The sequence below is a fragment of the Salvelinus sp. IW2-2015 genome, linkage group LG18, assembly GCF_002910315.2.
Source record: "Salvelinus sp. IW2-2015 linkage group LG18, ASM291031v2, whole genome shotgun sequence".
Classification (NCBI taxonomy): Eukaryota; Metazoa; Chordata; class Actinopteri; order Salmoniformes; family Salmonidae; genus Salvelinus; species Salvelinus sp. IW2-2015.
Window position 1 is genome coordinate 67,135,676 of NC_036858.1, and position 18,284 is coordinate 67,153,959.

At 41.4% G+C, this 18,284-nt stretch overlaps 1 protein-coding gene across 1 annotated transcript in view; it reads left to right on the forward strand.

Moving 5' to 3' along the window:
• Positions 1 to 9,104: 9,104 nt before the first annotated feature.
• LOC111977387 (heparan sulfate glucosamine 3-O-sulfotransferase 3A1-like) overlaps positions 9,105 to 18,284 on the forward strand; it is a 115,890-nt gene continuing 106,710 nt past the window's right edge. The window contains exon 1 of the mRNA XM_024006786.2: positions 9,105 to 9,763. Coding sequence (XP_023862554.2) covers positions 9,120 to 9,763 — 644 coding nt within the window. The 5' untranslated portion in view covers positions 9,105 to 9,119. The remainder of the gene's footprint in view (positions 9,764 to 18,284) is intronic.

Here is an 18,284-nt window from a genome sequence, read left to right on the forward strand (position 1 = left end):
CACAGACAATCCCCAGATCACACAGGCTAAGTCTTGAAAAATGTAGAAAAGCTGCTACATGGATAGTTCTCCTAAATCACTACAAAATCTGTGTCTAGCTCTTGACTGTACTCCTGCACAAGGACGCAGCAACTCTATGAGGTAAGATATGCATCCATGAAGGAGGAAGAGCCCCATATCTTTCCCCATATCTCTCTCTCTCTCTCTCTCTCTCTCTCTCTCTCTCTCTCTCTCTCTCTCTCTCTCTCTCTCTCTCTCTCATCTCCTCTCGTTCTCTCTCTCTCTCTCTCTTCTCTCCTCTCTCTCTCTCTCTCTCTCTCTCTCTCTCTCTCTCTCTCTCTCTCTCTTCTCTCTCTCTTCTCTCTCTTCTCTCTCTCTCTTTATCAGAAACACTAAAGCGGAAAAAAAAGAAACGTCCCTCTACGTGTCACTGGCGTTTATGTTTCGGGCAAAACCAAAACATATGGTAATATCAGTTTGTATGAACATAACAAGATTCAACAACTGAGACACAAAATGAGCAAGTTCCACAGTCATGTGACTAACAGAAATGGAATAATGTGTCCCTGAAAGAAGGGGGGGTCAAAATAAAAAATAATAGTCAGTATCTGGTGTGGCCACCAGCTGCATTAAGTACTGCAGTGAATCTCCTCCTCATGGACTACACCAGGTTTGCCAGTTCATGTTATGAGATGTTACCCCACTCTTCCACCAAGGCACCTGCAAGTTCCCGGACATTTCTGGGGGGAATGGCCCTAGCCTTCACCCTCCGATCCAACAGGTCTCAGACTTGCTCAATGGGATTGAGATCCGGGCTCTTCGCTGGCAATGGCAGAACACTGACATTCCTGTCTTGCAGGGAATCTCCCATAGAATGAGCAGTATGGCTGGTGACATTGTCATGCTGGAGAGTCATGTCAGGATGAGCCTGCAGGAAGGGTACCACATGAGGGAGGAGGATGTCTTCCCTGTAACGCACAGCGTTAGGATTGCTTGCAATGGCAACAAGCTCAGTCCGATGATGCTGTGACACACCATGTCGGACCATCCACCTCCAAATCAATCCCGCTCCAGAGTATAGGCCTCGGTGTAATGCTCAATCCTTCGACGATAAACGCGAATCAGACCATCACCCCTGGCGAGACAAAACTGCGACTCGTCAGTGAAGAGCACCTTTTGCCAGTCCTGTTTGGTCCAGCGATGGTGGGTTTGTGCCCAAAGGCGACGTTGTTGCCAGTGATGTCTGGTGAGGACCTGCCTTACAACAGGCCTACAAACACTCAGTCCAGCCTTTCTCAGCCTATTGCGGACAGTCTGAGCACTGATGGAGGGATTGTGCATACCTGGTGTAACTCGTGCAGTTGTTGTTGCCATCCTGTACCTGTCCCGCAGGTGTGATGTTCGGATGTACCGATCCTGTGCAGGTGTTGTTACACGTGGTCTGCCACTGCGAGGACGATCAGCCGTCCATCCTGTCTCCCTGTAGCACTGTCTTAGGCGTCTCACAGTATGGGCATTGCAATTTATTGCCATGGCCACATCTGCAGTCCTCATGCCTCCTAGCAGCATGCCTAAGGCACGTTCATGCAGATGAGCAGGGACCCTGGCCATCTTTCTTTTGGTGTTTTCAGAGTCAGTAGAAAGGCCTATTTTAGTGTCCTAAGTTTTTAAAACAGTGACCTTAATTGCCTACCGTCTGTAAGCTGTTAGTGTCTTAACAACCATTCCACATTTGCATGTTCATTCATTGTTTATGGTTCACTGAACAAGCATGTGAAACAGTGTTTAAACCTTTTACAATGAAGATCTGTGAAGTCTTTGGATTTTTTATAATTATGTTTGAAAGACAGGGTCCTGAAAAAGGGACATTTCTTTTTTTGCTGAGTTTATATATAAATATATATATATGCATATGTACAGTATGTGCATATGTATTCCCCCCTTTGCTTTGAAGCCCCTAAAAAGATATGCTGCAACTAATTACCTTCAGAAGTGACATAATTAGTTCAATAAAGTCCACCTGTGTGCAATCTAAGTGTCACATGATCTGTCACATGATCTCAGTATATATACACACCTGTCCCGAAAGGCCCCAGAGTCTGCAACACCACTAAACAAGGAGCACGACCAAACAAGTGGCACCATGAAGACCAAGGAGCTCTCCAAACAGGTCAGGGACAAAGTTGTGGAGAGGTACAGATCAGGGTTGGGTTATGAAAAAATATATGAAACTTTGAACATCCCATGGAGCACCATTAAATCCATTATTAAAAATGTTTAAGAATATGGTACCACAACAAACCTGCCAAGAGAGGGCCGCCCACCAAAACTCACAGACCAGGCAAGGAGGTCATTAATCAGAGAGCCAACAAAGAGACCGAAAGATAACCCTGAAGGAGCTGCAAAGCTCCACAGTGGAGATTGGAGTATCTGTCCATAGGACCACTTTAAGCCGTACACTCCATAGAGCTGGGCTTTACAGAAGAGTGGCCAGAAAAAAGCCAATGCTTAAAGAAAAGAAATAAGCAAACATGTTTGGTGTTCGCCAAAAGGCATGTGGGAGACTCCCCAAACATATGGAAGATGGTACTCTGGTCAGATGACACTAAAATKTAGCTTTTTGGCCATCAAGGAAAACGCTATGTCTGGTGGAAACCCAACACCTCTCATCACCCCGAGAACACATCCCCACAGTGAAGCATGGTGGTGGCAGCATCTTGCTGTGAGGATGTTTTTAATTGGCAGGGACTGGGAAACTGGTCAGAATTGAAGGAATGATGGATGGCGCTAAATACATGGAAATTCTTGAGGGAAACCTGTTTCAGTCTTCCAGAGATTTGAGACTGGGACAGAGGTTCACCTTCCAGCAGGACAATGACCCTAAGCATACTGCTAAAGCAACACTCGGAACCTATCCAACTTGTTGGAGCTGGAGCAGTTTTGGCTTGAAGAATGGAGAAAAATCCCAATGGCTAGATGTACCAAGCTGATAGAGACATACCCCAAGAGACGTGCAGCTGTAATTGCTGCAAAAGTTTGCTCTACCAAGTATTGACTTTTTAGGGGGTGAATACTTATGCACGCTCAAGTTAGACGTTTTTTGGTCTTAGTTCTTTTTTGTTTCACAAGAAAAAATGTTTTGTATATTCAAAGCAGTAGGCATGTTGTGTAAATCATATGATACAAACCCCCCAAAAATTCATAAAGTTAACCGTGTGCAGGTATATAGGTGTGTATGTTTAATGTGGAAAAATAGATAGAAATAATTTGTTGCAAGTTGGGGAGGGGGGGTTCACACCTAGCTTGGCTATTAAACACTTCTTTAGTAAAGGTTGAATAGTCTATTGTTCAGCTAATAGCCCATCCTGCTACGCTTGTGAAAAATGATTAATAATACTTTTTCCCCTTTCCACATGTTAAAGACTCCAATTGATAAAGTGTATTTAGCCACATTCGGCCCCAACCCCAATGAATACATTTGGGCACAGTCGATAGCGTGCTGGACTTCGGGCTAGAATGTTGAGGGTTCGAAACCTGTAAACAGGGAGTACAGGAGGGGACTGAGCACGCACCCCTGAGGGGCCCCTGTGTTGAGGATAAGCGTGGTGGATGTGTTGTTACCTACCCTTACACCCCTGGGGGCGGCCTGTCAGGAAGTCCAGGATCCAGTTGCAGAGGGAGGTGGTTAGTCTCAGGGTCCTTAGAATATTGATGAGCTTTGAGGGCACTATGGTGTTGAATGCTGAGCTGTAATCAATGAATAGCATTCTCACATAGGTGTTCCTTTTGTCCATGTGGAAAGGGCAGTATGGAGTGCAACAGAGATTGTATCATCTGTGGATCTGTTGGGGCAGTATGCAAATTGGAGTGGGTCTAGGGTTTCTGGGATGATGGTGTTGATGTGAGCCATGACCAGCCTTTCAAAGCACTTCATGGCTACAGATGTGAGTGATACGGGTCGGTAGTCATTTAGGCAGTTTACCGTAGTGTTCTTGGGCACAGGCACTATTGTGGTCTGCTTAAAACATGTTGGTATTACAGACTCGGACAGAGAGAGGTTGAAAATGTCAGCGAAGACACTTACCAATTGGTCAGCGCATGCTCGCAGCACACGTCCTGGTAATCCGTCTGGCCCTGTGGCTATGTGAATGTTGACCTGTTTAAAGGTCTTAGTCACATCAGCTGTGGTGAGCGTGATCACACAGTCTTCCGAAACAGCTGGTGCTCTCATGCATGTTTCAGTGTTATTTGCCTCGAAGCGAGCATATAAGTAGTTTAGCTCATATGGTAGGCTCGTGTCACTGGGCGGCTCTCGGCTGTGCTTCACTTTGTAGTCTGTAATGGTTTGCAAGCACTGCCACAGCCGACGAGCGTCAGTGCCGGTGCAGTAGGATTTGATCTTAGTCCTGTATAGAAGCTTTTCCTGTTTGATGGTTCGTCAGAGGGCATAGCGGGATTTCTTATAAGCTTCCGGGTTGGAGTTCCGCTCATTGAAAGCGGCAGCTCTAGCCTTTAGCTCAATGCAGATGCTGCCTGTAATCCATGGCTTCTGGTTGGGGTATGTACATACAGTCACTGTGGAGATGACGACACTTATCGATGAAGCCAATGACTAATGTGGTGTATTCCTCAATGCCATCGGAGGAATCCCAGAACATATTCCAGTCTGTACTAGCAAAACAGTCCTGTAGCTTAGCATCTGCTTCATCTGACCACTTTTTTATTGATCTAGTCACTGGTGCTTCCTGCTTTAATTTTTTATTGTAAGCAGAAATCAGGAGGATAGAATTATGGTCAGATTTTCCAAATGGATGGCGAGGGAGAGCTTTGTATGCGTCTATGTGTGTGGAGTACAGGTGGTCCAGAGGTCTTTTTCCTCTGGTTGCACATTTAACATGCTGATATAAATTTGGTAAAGCGGATTAAAGTTTCCCTGCATTAAAGTCCTCGGCTACTGGGAGCACTGCCTCTGGGTGAGAGTTTTCTTGCTTGCTTGTGGCGGAATACAGCTCATTCAATGCTGTCTTAGTGCCAGCCTCTGACTGTGGTGGTATGTAAACAGCTACAAAGAATACAGATGAAAACTCTCTCAGTAGGTAGTGTGGTCTACAGGTTATCATGAGATACTCTACCTCAGGTGAGCAATAGCTTGAGACTTCATTAGATACCGTGCACCAGCTGTTGTTTAACAAAAATAAATTGTCCGCCGCCCTTTGTCTTACCAGACGCTGTTGTTCTATCCTGCCGGTACATCGTAGAACCAGCCAGCTGTATGTTGATATTGTCGTCATTCAGCCACGACTCCGTGAAGTAAAATAATTTACAGTTTTTAATGTCCCGTTGACAGTTTAATCTTCCGCCTGACTCGTCGATTTTATTCTCCAAAGATTGCTTGTTTGACAGTAGAATTGAGGGTAGTGGGGGTTTATTCGATTGTCTAAGAATTCTCAGAAGGCAGCCCGCCCTTTGGCCCCTCTTTCTCCGCATCCTCACATATCACGGGGATCGGGGCCTGTTCCCGAGGAAGCAGTATATCCTACGCGCCGGGCTCGTCAGATTCGTGAAAGGAAAAAAGGATTCTGCTAGTCCGTTGAGAGAAATCACAGTCCTGATGTCTAGAAATTATTTTCGGTCATAAGAGACGCTAGCGGCAACATTATGTACAAAATAAGTCAAAAAATAAGTTACAAACAACGCAAATAAAAGAACAAAAAAACACAATCGGCTGGGGGCAGGTAAAACATGCACCTTCTTCTCCGGCGCCATCAAACTCTTTACCTCCTCCAAGCTAATCAGTAAGCTAATCACCCAGGGACTGAACAAATCCCTCTGCAACTGGATCCTGGAACTTCCTAATGGGCCGCCCCAGGTGGTAAGGGTAGGCAACAACCCATCCACCACGCTGACCCTCAACAAAGGGGGGCTCAGGGATGCATGCTTAGTCCCCTCCTGTACTCTGTTCACCCACGAGATTTGGCATGGGTCCTCAGATCCTCAAAAATGTATACAGCTGCACCATCGAGAGCATCCTAACTGGTTTGCCTCACCACTTGGTATGCCAACTGCTCAGCATCCGACCGCAATGGCGCTACAGAGGGTAGTGCGTATGACACAGTACATCACTGGGTCCGAGCTCCCTGCCGTCCAGGACCTGTCAGAGGAAGGCCCAAAAATTGTCATAGACTCCAGCCACCCAAGTCATAGACTGTTCTTTCTGCTACCACATGGCAAGTCTGGGACAAAAAGGAACCTTAACAACTTCTACCCCCAAGCCATAAGACCGCTGAACAGTTAATCAAATGGCTACCGAGACTATTTCATTGACCCCCCTTATTTTATTATTATCTATAAAAAAAATTGCACTGACTTTGTTGCATAGGCTCAATGTACACTCAGTAGACTATAACCACACACCCACACACATTACACTGACACTCCAACACACACACAAACATGAACAAACACACAAAACACACACACACACATACATTCACATTCCTTCACACTCTTCTCACAACCAGATTGGTCAGACGGAAGGCACTCCTCAGTAGAAGGCACATGACAGCCCTCTTGGAGTTTGCCAAAAGTCACCTAAAGACTCTCAGACCATGAGAAACAAGATTATCTTGTCTAATGAAACCAAGATTTAACTATTTGTCCTGATTGGCAAGCGTCACGTCTGGAGGAAACCTGGCTCCATCTCTACAGTGAAGCATGGTGGTGGCAGTATCATGTTGTGGGGATGTTTTTCAGCAGCAGGGACTGGGAGACTAGTCAGGATCGAGGGAAAAGATGAACGGAGCAAAGTACAGAGAGATCCTTGATGAAAACCTGTTCCAGAGCGCTCAGGACCTCAGACTGGGGTGAAGGTTCACCTTCCAACAGGACAACAACCCTAAGCACACAGCCAAGACAACGCAGGAGTGGCTTCGGGACAAGTCTCTGAATGTCTTTGAGTAGCCCAGCCAGAGCACGGACTTGAACCCAATCGAACATCTCTGGAGAGACCGGAAAATAGCTGTTTAGCAACGCTCCCCATCCAGCCTGACAGAGCTTGAGAGAATCTGCAGAGAAGATTGGGAGAAACTCCGCAAATACAAGTGTGCCAAACTTGTAGCGTCATACCCAAGAAGACTTGAGGTTGTAATGGCTTCAAAAGGTGCTTCAACAAAGTTCCGAGTAAAGGGTCTGAATACATATGTAAATGTGATATTTCCTTTTTGTGTAGATTGATCAGGGGAAAAAACKATTCATTACATTTTAAAATAAGGCTGTAAAGTAACAAAAATTTGAAAAAGTCAAGGAGTCTGAATACTTTCCAATTGCACTGTATCTTCGTTATTGTTATTGTTATTGTTATTTTCCTTTAGTTTCTATAGCTACTTTTTTTTTACTTACCTTTTTATAACTCTGCATTGTTGGTTAAGGTGTCGTAAGTAAGCATTTCACGTAAAGGTCTACAACTGTTGTATTCGGCGCATGTGACAAATAACATTTGATTTGATTATCTTTCTCTCTCTCATTGCATTCCTCCATCCTGATGGTAACGATGTGATTTGACCCACGGGCATCCGCGGGGCGGCATGGGGGCCGGGAAGGACCCTCCTATTGCCTCTCCTTTTTTAGGAAGGTAAAAAAGGCAGGGGGCACCCTCTGTATTGTGGGGGCATCTGGCATTAGTAATACAGCCCTGTGTAATGGTCTCTGTGGTATCTGGCCTCTTTCTCGACCAGTGAGCTGTGCAGCCTTGAAGCACTGCCCAGGCATTCTCATGCTAATACACAAATGGCTGACAGCAGATGGGAAACATTTGGTTCTTGTTCACTTGTAAAGTAATAATGTGCCTGTTATCATTATTTTACTTTCGGCTGTTCCGCTCTGTATTATAAAACAGAGAGACAGAAAGTTTGCAATGGAGGCCATCTTCCTAGGTGGCCTGACGCAGAGAGAGGGTTGAGTTTATGTGTGACTGTTGGGAAATGGAAAATCTAAGGAGAGTGATGGAGAGACAGTCCCAAATTTTTCTCAGGTTGACTCAGTGAAAAAAAAATAACATTTTAGCTCCAGAACAAGGGTAAACCACAGTCATTTAATTATACTATAAGGAAAATGTTAACAATGACTTAATAAAACTGTGTGTGTGTCTGTGTGTGTTTTTGTTGAACTATCCTTGTGGGTACTAAAAGTCCTCACAAGGATAGTTAAACATGTAACATTCGGATAAGTGAGGTAATTTTGTCGGTCCCCACAAGGTAAAATGTTATTTTAGGCTTAGGGGTTAGGTTTAGGGTTACAATTAGGGTTAGGGTTGGGTATAGGGTTAGGAGTTAGGGTTAGGTATCATTTTAGGGTTAGAGATGTGGGGTTAATGTTAGGCTTAGGGTTGAGGTCAGGGTTAGGTTAAGTGTTAAGGTTAGGGAAAACATGATTTTGGATGGGAATCAATTATTTGGTCCCCATGAGCATAACAATATGCGTGCGTGCCACGCACGTGTGTGTGAAAGCCCATGAGATAAGGGAAATTGTACCCTCCCTACTGTGATTTTATTGGTTCCTGACATCACATAGGCTACCTTTGCTAAAAGTTTACGCAGACTAATTGGCTGAAGACATGACATTCTTCCTCTCTGATGTTTTGCAGAAGTTTGATACAACAACCACAATGTGGAGTAGACAGAGGTGCTGAAGTTGCCATTGCCTCGTCTTTTTGACCTGGCATTACGCATGGACATTTCATTTAAACAATAAACAAACATAGCCTACATGTCACCTTTTAGTCGTGGCTAGGCTACTTATAATGCTGTTTTGTTAATAAAGGATTCGTTTTATGCGGGATTGCCAGCCTATATAAACAGCATTTGACCTGCCTATTCGACAGTTTTTGTTTTATGTTGACATAGATTTACACTATTATTTATTATAAGGAGAATAACAGCTCGAGCTCTGGGACACATGTGAGTGTTATTTTGGTGTGATGCGTGTGCGAGGTCTAATCCACTGCTGGATAAGGAGCGAGCTCCGGTAGCCTAAGAGCTGTCCTCTATATTTCTTAATGGCAAGACCCAAGAATGTCTGGTTAGCATGGCTGTGGCTCCTGAACCGGCGACCCAAGGACCGTTATGGCTTTTAGAACAGTCTATTCGGACTCCCTGTCCGGAAGCATTTTCAAGAAATTCGTGGTCATGCTGTGTTCTCTCCTCACCTCCATGTACCTCCTCCACTGCCTCACGGACCACTGTAGCAGCATGCCCACTCCGGTGAAAGCCTCCAGCCAAGTCGTGGGCTTTTTCGCATCGGAACTACAAGACTTGAAGTCGCTGAGGAGGAAAAGACTGTTAAAGAAATGGACCACGGAGTCCAAGGCGCGCTTGAGCTACGAGAGCGCTGACGACACTAAACGGATCTCTGAGGACTCCCGGTTCGACGATACTGATAAGGGACAGGTTTTGTACGAACCGGGACCTCAGGTGGACAGCGATAGCGAGAACCGGGAATTGTCGCGTGATATACAGCTTTCTTTGGATGACATCATTTCTTCGAAGAGATTGTCACATCGGTTTAAAGTGAAGACGGGAAGTACTGGTAAACTCAGTCCGCTTGGGGAAGGGAGAAAGGAGCTTCCCCAGGCGCTGATCATCGGGGTGAAGAAAGGAGGGACGCGCGCGCTACTCGAGTTCCTCCGCGTACACCCAGACCTCAGAGCGGTGGGAGCCGAGCCGCACTTCTTCGACCGTAACTACGAGAACGGACTGGAGTGGTACAGGTAAATGTAAAAAACAACAACATTAAATATAGGTGGAATAATAATACTTTTTATTGTTATTATTATTATTATGAGTAGTAGTAGTATTAGTAGTATTAGTAGTAATATTAAAAATATTATGTGCAGCCTATGCCTTATGTATACTTTTCCCAAACTAACTGCTGAGTTAAATAGTGTTTGCTGAAAAGTTTACAAAGTTGTGCTTTTAAACGCAACTCCAGTGCCTCTCACTGGCAACACTTGTTCACCATTGGAATAATTAAAATGGCCCAGGTTTTATAGCACGCTTCTTTGCTATTACTTTGTTGCATTTTCTATTTGAATTGCCTTTTATACAAGTTTATAGTCATCTTTTGATTACTGTATATATATATATATATATATATATATATATATATGTAAATAAAGATATTTACTTGTAAATCATGGATAACCTGGTGCTCTATAGTTCTACTTTATTCAGCTGTACAACCAGTGTCAACGTTGTGGGAAAGCTCTAATCACACCAAAATATTTCTTATAATTCACTACGGATTCATTCGATATTTTCTGTATCCTAAAATGGACACTGCATAATTATGACCTATAGACTAACGAGATGGTTGTCCTACCCACTTATATATTGTTTACATGTTCATTTGTAACAGTAGTTTACATGCCTAAGTAGCCAATCTAAGCAATAAGTAAATATTTTATTAATTTATCAAAACTTATCTTGGTGAATTTCGTTAAACGAATCTACTGTCTGCTTAATGGCAGAGCTCTGCTATAATATCACCTTATAAAATGTATCAGAAAAAAATTCCTAAAGAAATATATGACTATTAACATAAATTAGGACACTTTCCATATGAAATAAAGTAAATACATCCAATGTAAAATGTTTTACCTAATTGCTGTCTTGTAAAGAATATAATATAAAAAATATATAAAAAAAAATATACAATAGAACATGTGTTTTTCATAGGCCTATTCAACATCACCAACAGTTGAATTGGGAGCTAAAAGTAAACATTTTAAATTCCAAGGGTTATATGGAAAAGGGTTATATGGAAAAGGGTTATATGGAAAAGGGTTATATGGAAAAGGGTTATATGGAAAAGGGTTATATGGAAAAGGGTTATATGGAAAAGGGTTATATGGAAAAGGGTTATATGGAAAAGGGTTATATGGAAAAGGCCCAGATTTAAGTAACAAGCAAAGTACCGCTTCCAAAGTGAGTAGCACTTTATTAAAGTGCTGATGGAGTCGGGTCAATGTCTGACCTGAAATAAATATTCTGAACAAACTCTAGATACACATAATTACACACAGACACTCGCTCCCCCTCAATCCCCTCTCTTCTTTAAGATTTACCGTATTTTATCTCACTTCTCTCTCTATGTGTTAAATGGATTTGTGATTGATTTTTATCAGTAGCTTCATGTTCATGTGTGTGTGTGTGTGTGTGTTCTCTCTCCGGGGGATAATGTCTCTCCCCTCTCACTGTGTGTGTGTGTAACGGGGCATTGCTGACACTGCAGCTCTGTTAGTAAGAAGGAGTAGGGTTATAATGAAGAGTTACCTGAGTGTCTACAGAGTTAAAAATCACCTTTTGATTGAGTTAACACCAAGCAGCTCACTTTAAAAGCCTGGAGAAACTTCTGCTCTCACCCTTCCCTCAAACTCCCCTTCCAGCCTTCGACCCCCTCTCATACATTAGCACTCCTACCCTCTCCCCACACACAGATACATCCCTCTTTGTGCCTCTCTGTCTTTTGGCCGTCACTCTTTCACACCCTTCTGTTTACCTATTCATTCATTGTGGGAGTGTATATACATGAAGTTTCCATCTTTTACGAGGAGGTGCCAAGATGCTATTGCATGGAATTGGGTCCATGGGCTCCAAGGAGAAACTGAAAAAACTCAACGTCAGGGCCGGTTACGCTTAATGCCTTCCATTAAAATGGGGAACGGGCCCTTATATTGAAATGGCCGGAGCAGAAGAAATAAAGAAGAGCTCCAACAACGTGACTGACTAGTCAACCTGAGGGAGTGGATCTGCTGTGTGGAGGAACACTCCTGTCAACTCTGTTTCAAGGAGTCTGCGAGAGAGACCCTTTATTCATGGTCTTTGTGTGTGGACGCTTTTGATAGGAAGTACCAAAAAGCTATGGAAATGTTTTCCTTCTCTTTTTTGTCTTTTGAACTGCTGAATGGAATGGCAACAAAAAAAAATCCACAGATTATAAAACAGACAACCATTTGATGAATGTGTGCAAATGAATAAGAAATAAGGAAACAAACGGTCCAGCGCTATTAATTCATCCTACTTGTCAAGAAACTGTTATTCATCCTACTTGTCAAGACAGTGTTAATTCATTTCACTTGTCAAGCACTGTTAATTCATGCTACTTGTCAAGAAACTGTTAATTCATTCTACTTGTCAAGACACTGTTAGTTCAAGCTACTTGTCAAGACACTGTTAGTTCATGCTACTTGTCAAGAAAATGTTAATTCATTCCACTTGTCAAGACACTGTTATTCATTCTACTTGTCAGACACTGTTAGTTCAACCTACTTGTCAAGACACTGTTAGTTCATGCTACTTGTCAAGAAAATGTTAATTCATTCCACTTGTCAAGACACTGTTTTTCAAGCTACTTGTCAAAGACACTGTTAGTTCATGCTACTTGTCAAGAAAATGTTAATTCATTCCACTTGTCAAGACACTGTTAATTCATGCTACTTGTCAAGACACTGTTAGTTCATGCTACTTGTCAAGACACTGTTAGTTCATTCTACTTGTCAAGACACTGTTAGTTTATGCTACTTGTCAATACATTGTTAATTCATTCTACTTGTTCAGACATTGTTAATAAACAGACAACCATTTGATGAATGTGTGCAAATGATTAAGAAATAAGGAAACAAACGGTCCAGCGCTATTAATTCATCCTACTTGTCAAGACACATTTAATTCATCCTCTTGTCAAGAAACTGTTAATTCATCCTACTTGTCAAGACACTGTTAATTCATTCTACTTGTCAAGAAACTGTTAATTCATCCTACTTGCAAGACACTGTTAATTCATTCTACTTGTCAAGCAACTGTTAATTCATTCCACTTGTCAAGACACTGTTAATTCATGCTACTTGTCAAGAAAACTGTTAATTCATTCCACTTGTCAAGACACTGTTAGTTCATGCTACTTGTCAAGAAACTGTTAATTCATTCTACTTGTCAAGACACTGTTAGTTCATGCTACTTGTCAAGACACTGTTAATTCATTCTACTTGTTCAGACATTGTTAATTCCTGAAACTTGTCAAGCCATTGTTAATTCATTCTACTTGTCAAGACACTGTTAATTTATCCATGCTAATTGTCAACACACTGTTAATTCATTATACTTGTCAAGACATTGTTAATTCATAATACTTATCAAGACACAGTAAATTAATTATACTTGTCAAGACAATGTTAATTCATGTTACTCGTCAATACACTGTTAATTTCTAATCTACTTGTCAAGACACTGTTAATTCAATCTACTTGTCAAGACACTGTTAATTCATACTACTTGTCAAGACAGAGACAATTAATTACACTTGTCAAGACACTGTTAATTCATGTTACTTATCAAGACATTGTTAATTCATAATACTTATCAAGACACAGTAAATTAATTATACTTGTCAAGACACTGTTAATTCAATCTACTTGTCAAGACACTGTTAATTCATTCTACTTGTCAAGACATAGTCAATTAATTATACTTGTCAAGGCACTGTTCATTCATGTTACTTATCAAGACACTGTTAATTCTTAGTAATTGTGAAGACACTGCTAATTCATTACACTTGTCAAGACACTGTTAATAGTTCTACTTGTCAAGATACTGTTAGTTCATTCTACTTGTCAGGCACTGTTAATTCAGTCTACTTGCCAATACACTGTTAATTCATGCTACTTGTCAATACACTATTAATTTATCCTACTTGTCAAGACACTGTTATTTCATTCTACTTGTCAAGCACTGTTAATTCAGTCTACTTGCCAATACACTGTTAATTTCATTCTATTGTCAAGACACTGTTATTTCATACTACTTGTCAAGACACTATTATTTCATTCTACTTGTCAAGACACTGCTAATTCATTATACTTGTCAAGACACTGTTAAATAATTATACTTGTCAAGGCACTGTTAATTCAGTCTACTTGTCAATACTTGTAATTCAATCAACTTGTATTGACACTGTTAATTCATTGTCAAGACACTATTCATTTCTACTTGTCAAGACACTGTTATTTCATTCTACTTTTCAAGGCACTGTTAATTCAGTCTACTTGCCAATACCACTGTTAATTAATCTACTTGTCAAGACACTGCTAATTATTTATACTTGTCAAGACACTGTTAAATTGGTCTACTTGTCAAGGTACTGTTAATTCAGTCTACTTGCTAATACTTTTAATTCAACCTACTTGTATTGACACTGTTAATTCATTCTACTTGTCAAGACACTATTCAGTTGTGCTACTTGTCAAGACACTGTTATTTAATTATACTTGTCAAGACACTGTTATTTCATTCTACTTGTCAAGACACTATTACAGTTTTTTACAATCCCTTTGGCACTAATTTCAGAACCTTGTGGTCATGTTTCAAAACTCTAGACACAAAACTCAAAATGGTCATCACTTGTAACACAGGCTGTCCAATGTTCAAAACATTGCATTGTGCATTCATATCTTTAAAGAAACCTTGCACTTGCTGAAGCATTGGTTCAAATAACTAATTTATCATGAAATACCATAGGAACATTMATTTAGATCTCCCACACACAAKATACCGATAGTTTCACTGTGTAGTTGTTCGTTCAATCTTTAAATATTGTAGTACAAAATATGTGATACATGTTTCATTATGGCACTACACGTAAATACATCACTGTAAAAGGACTAGTAAAGAGAATACTACAGACACAGTGGAATCTTCGAACAAAATATGAAATGTATTGATGAAATACAATAACATCACTTATAGGTTTCTTTGAATCAAAGCCAAAATAATTATCTCAAAAAAATAAAAAAAATACAGTAAAAMATCAACTGCAGTGTTCCTCACCTGGCTTACTGTAATAAGCAAAACAAAGGATTGATTACTGTACTTCTATATTTCCCTCAACCCTGTCTTGTGGATTTGTCCATAGGTTCTAATCCACATTTCAATGGATGTTTTCATTAGCCAAACCTCTTGGGAAGAATCTTTGGGCATGGTGAATCCAGGCCTGACACTGGTTTGCCGTGATGTCATTGCATGCGTCATCCATGGCCTGGAGAAGGGTGGCTTGTTCGTGTGGGCGCCTATCATATACCTTCCACCTCCATGGGGAGAAAAATTCCTCAATCGGGTTTTAGGAAAGGAGAGTATGGGGGTAAGTACAGGGTGGTAAGTTGTGGATGGGCCTGAAACCATGCTTGCACCATTTGAGCATGCTGGAACCTGACATTATCCCACACAATGACATAGGTCATGCCATCAGCTCTACAGAGCTGATTTAGTCCATCAAGGAAGGTTACATTGGAACAGCGAATCATGTGGCTGCCTGCAACTCAATATATACAGTATATAGAGTATAAAGAGTAGAGAGCTTTAGTTGTTGTTTGGCCAAACATTAGAACGGGCAAGATGCGTAATCTAAGCAACTTTGACCGTGGTATGATTGTTGATGCCACACATGGGGATTCCAGCATCTCAGAAACAGCTGCCTTCCTGGGATTTTTATGCACTACAGTCTCTAGAGTTTACAGAGAATGGTGCGATAAACAAAACACATTCAGTGAGCGGCAGTTCTGTCGGCAAAAACACCTTGTTAATGAGAGAGRTCAGAGGAGAATGTCCAGACTCATTCAAGATAACAGAAAGGCCACAAATGCTCAAATAACAGCTGTTGAAAACAGTGGTGTGCAGAAGGGCATCTCTTAACGTACAACACCGTGAATAATTCAGGCTGTTGTGGAGGCAAAAGGGGGTCCTACCCAGTACTAGATAGGAGTACCTAATAATGTGGCCGGTGAGTGTACAGTAATGTCAAATCTGGAAACATGGTCTGGAAAAGTGGTACATGGGACCATAGAAACAGTGTCTGATAAAGAATGATGATGAAATATTACATCCATAGATAATGTAGTCCAACTGGTTCATGTTCCACGGTAATTGGTGTCAATGGATCTCGTTATCCTGAAACTTTCATGATCTAAACATGGAATATTGCTTGTCAGTTTCCATAAAACTATGCATTAAGAGTAATTCAACAGTTACTTATCATTTTGAGCAGTTGTATTAATTGATAGTTAGATCACTGTAATGAAATGAATAGACAGTCATCTCAGATGTAATGTATGAATTGCATTTTGAAATGGTAATACTTTGATGTTAAGTTGTGTCATTTTGAACTGGTGATTTTAGTTCAATGAACAAATGATTTTAGCTTTATGTGTATTGTATCCAAGCAATTGGTAAAAGTGTTAGAGTTTTGAAAAATTAGCATTTTGATCATTGCTTGTGAGTTTTGTGTCTAGAGTTTGGAAAATGACATCAAGGTTCTGAAATTAGTGCCAAAGTGATTGTACAAAACTGTAATTCACACTACTCGTCAATACACTCTTAATAATCCTACATCGTTTGTGTATTGTTTCACAATTCTAGACCATCTTTCTATAACTGTTTTTGTTCTAGAAAGATGGTCTCGGTGGTAGTGGGAACAAGGCCATGGTTTTCTATAGATAATCACTGTGGCCAATTTGCTGGATTTATGTGATTATTTTCATTACTGTGTGTGTGTGTGTGTGTGTGTGTGTTCAGTCACAGCAGCAGCAGGTATTGGGTTGATGGGATGAGGGACTTATGAGGGGCTGTGGTAGAGGAACACCTGGGGTAGGCTACACGGGAGAGATACAGTGTTGGAGATAACAGTGGCTAGTCACATCTAGGAGGAGGGAAACATTTCCAAGCTGAACTATGTGTTCTATAACTAGTGTGCTCTAAGTCATTTGTAGCCAAGGACTTCAGTGACTTGGAGTGACCTCGAGAGGCTAGACCCGTGTCACACAGAAAGAGAGAAACAGTGTGTGTGTGTAAGTGTGTGTGTGGTGTGTGTGGTGTGTTGTGTGGTGTGTGTGTGTGGGTGTGTGTGGTGCATGCTGTGAGTGTGCATGTGTGTGAGTGGTTTCCGGTGTGCGTGTGTGTGCATGTGTGTGCGTGCGTGCGTGCGTGCGTGCGTGCGTGCGTGTGTGGTGTGTGTGCATGCATGTGAGCGTGCATGTGTGTGAGTGTTTCCGTGGTGTGTGTGTGTGTGTGTGTGTGTGTGTGTGTGTGTGTGTGTGTGTGTGTGTGTGTGTGTGTGTGTGTGTGTGTTGTGTGTGTGTGTGTGTGTGTGTGTGTGTGTGTGTGGTGGTGTGTGTGTGTGTGTGTGGTGTTGGCAACATCAACAACTAGCTGTCTGTGTTCATCCTGCTTCCCCAGTGGAAACATAGACAGACGTATTGAAGCCCCCAAGTCCACAAGTACCGTTGTCATTGTTTGTGTAGGAGTTCCCAAGATATATTGTCATTATTTGCATCATTTTTAACAGAAAATACATAGTATACTCCACCCCATAGTATACACCATCCCATACATAGTATACTCCATCCCATAGTATACTCCATCCCATACACAGTATACTCCATCCCATGGTATACTCCACCCCATACACAGTATACTCCATCCCATACACGGTATACTCCATCCCATAGTATACTCCATCCCATAGTATTCTCCATCCCATACATTGTAAACATCCCACAGTATACTCCATCCCATGCATACTATACTCCAGCATATAGTATACTCCATCATATAGTATACTCCATCACATAGTATACTCCATGTCATATATAGTATACTCCATCCCATAGTATACTCCATCCCGAAGTATACTCCATCCCTTAAACAGTATACCCCATCCTATAGTATACTCCATCACATAATATACTCCATCTCATATATAGTATACTCCATTCCATAGTATACTCCATCCCATACATAGTATACTATATCCCATAATATACTCCATCACATGGTATACTCTATCCCATAGTTTACGCCATCAAAAAGTATACTTTATCCTGTTGTATACTCTATCCCGTATTAAACTATATTCCAGTGTATACAACTTCCCATACTTTGTATACTCCATCCCAATCTTAGTAAACTCCATCCATCCCTTAGTATTCTATATCCCATAGTATACTCCATGCCATAGTATACTCTATCCCATATAATTCTCTATTTCATATACAGTGGGGCAAAAAAGTATTTAGTCAGCCACCAATTGTGCAAGTTCCCCCACTTATAAAGACGAGAGAGGCCTGTAATTTCAACTATGACAGACAAAATGAGAAAAAAAAATCCAGAAATTCACATTGTAGGGTTTTTATGATTTTTTTTGCAAATTATGGTGGAAAATAAGTATTTGGTCACCTACAAACA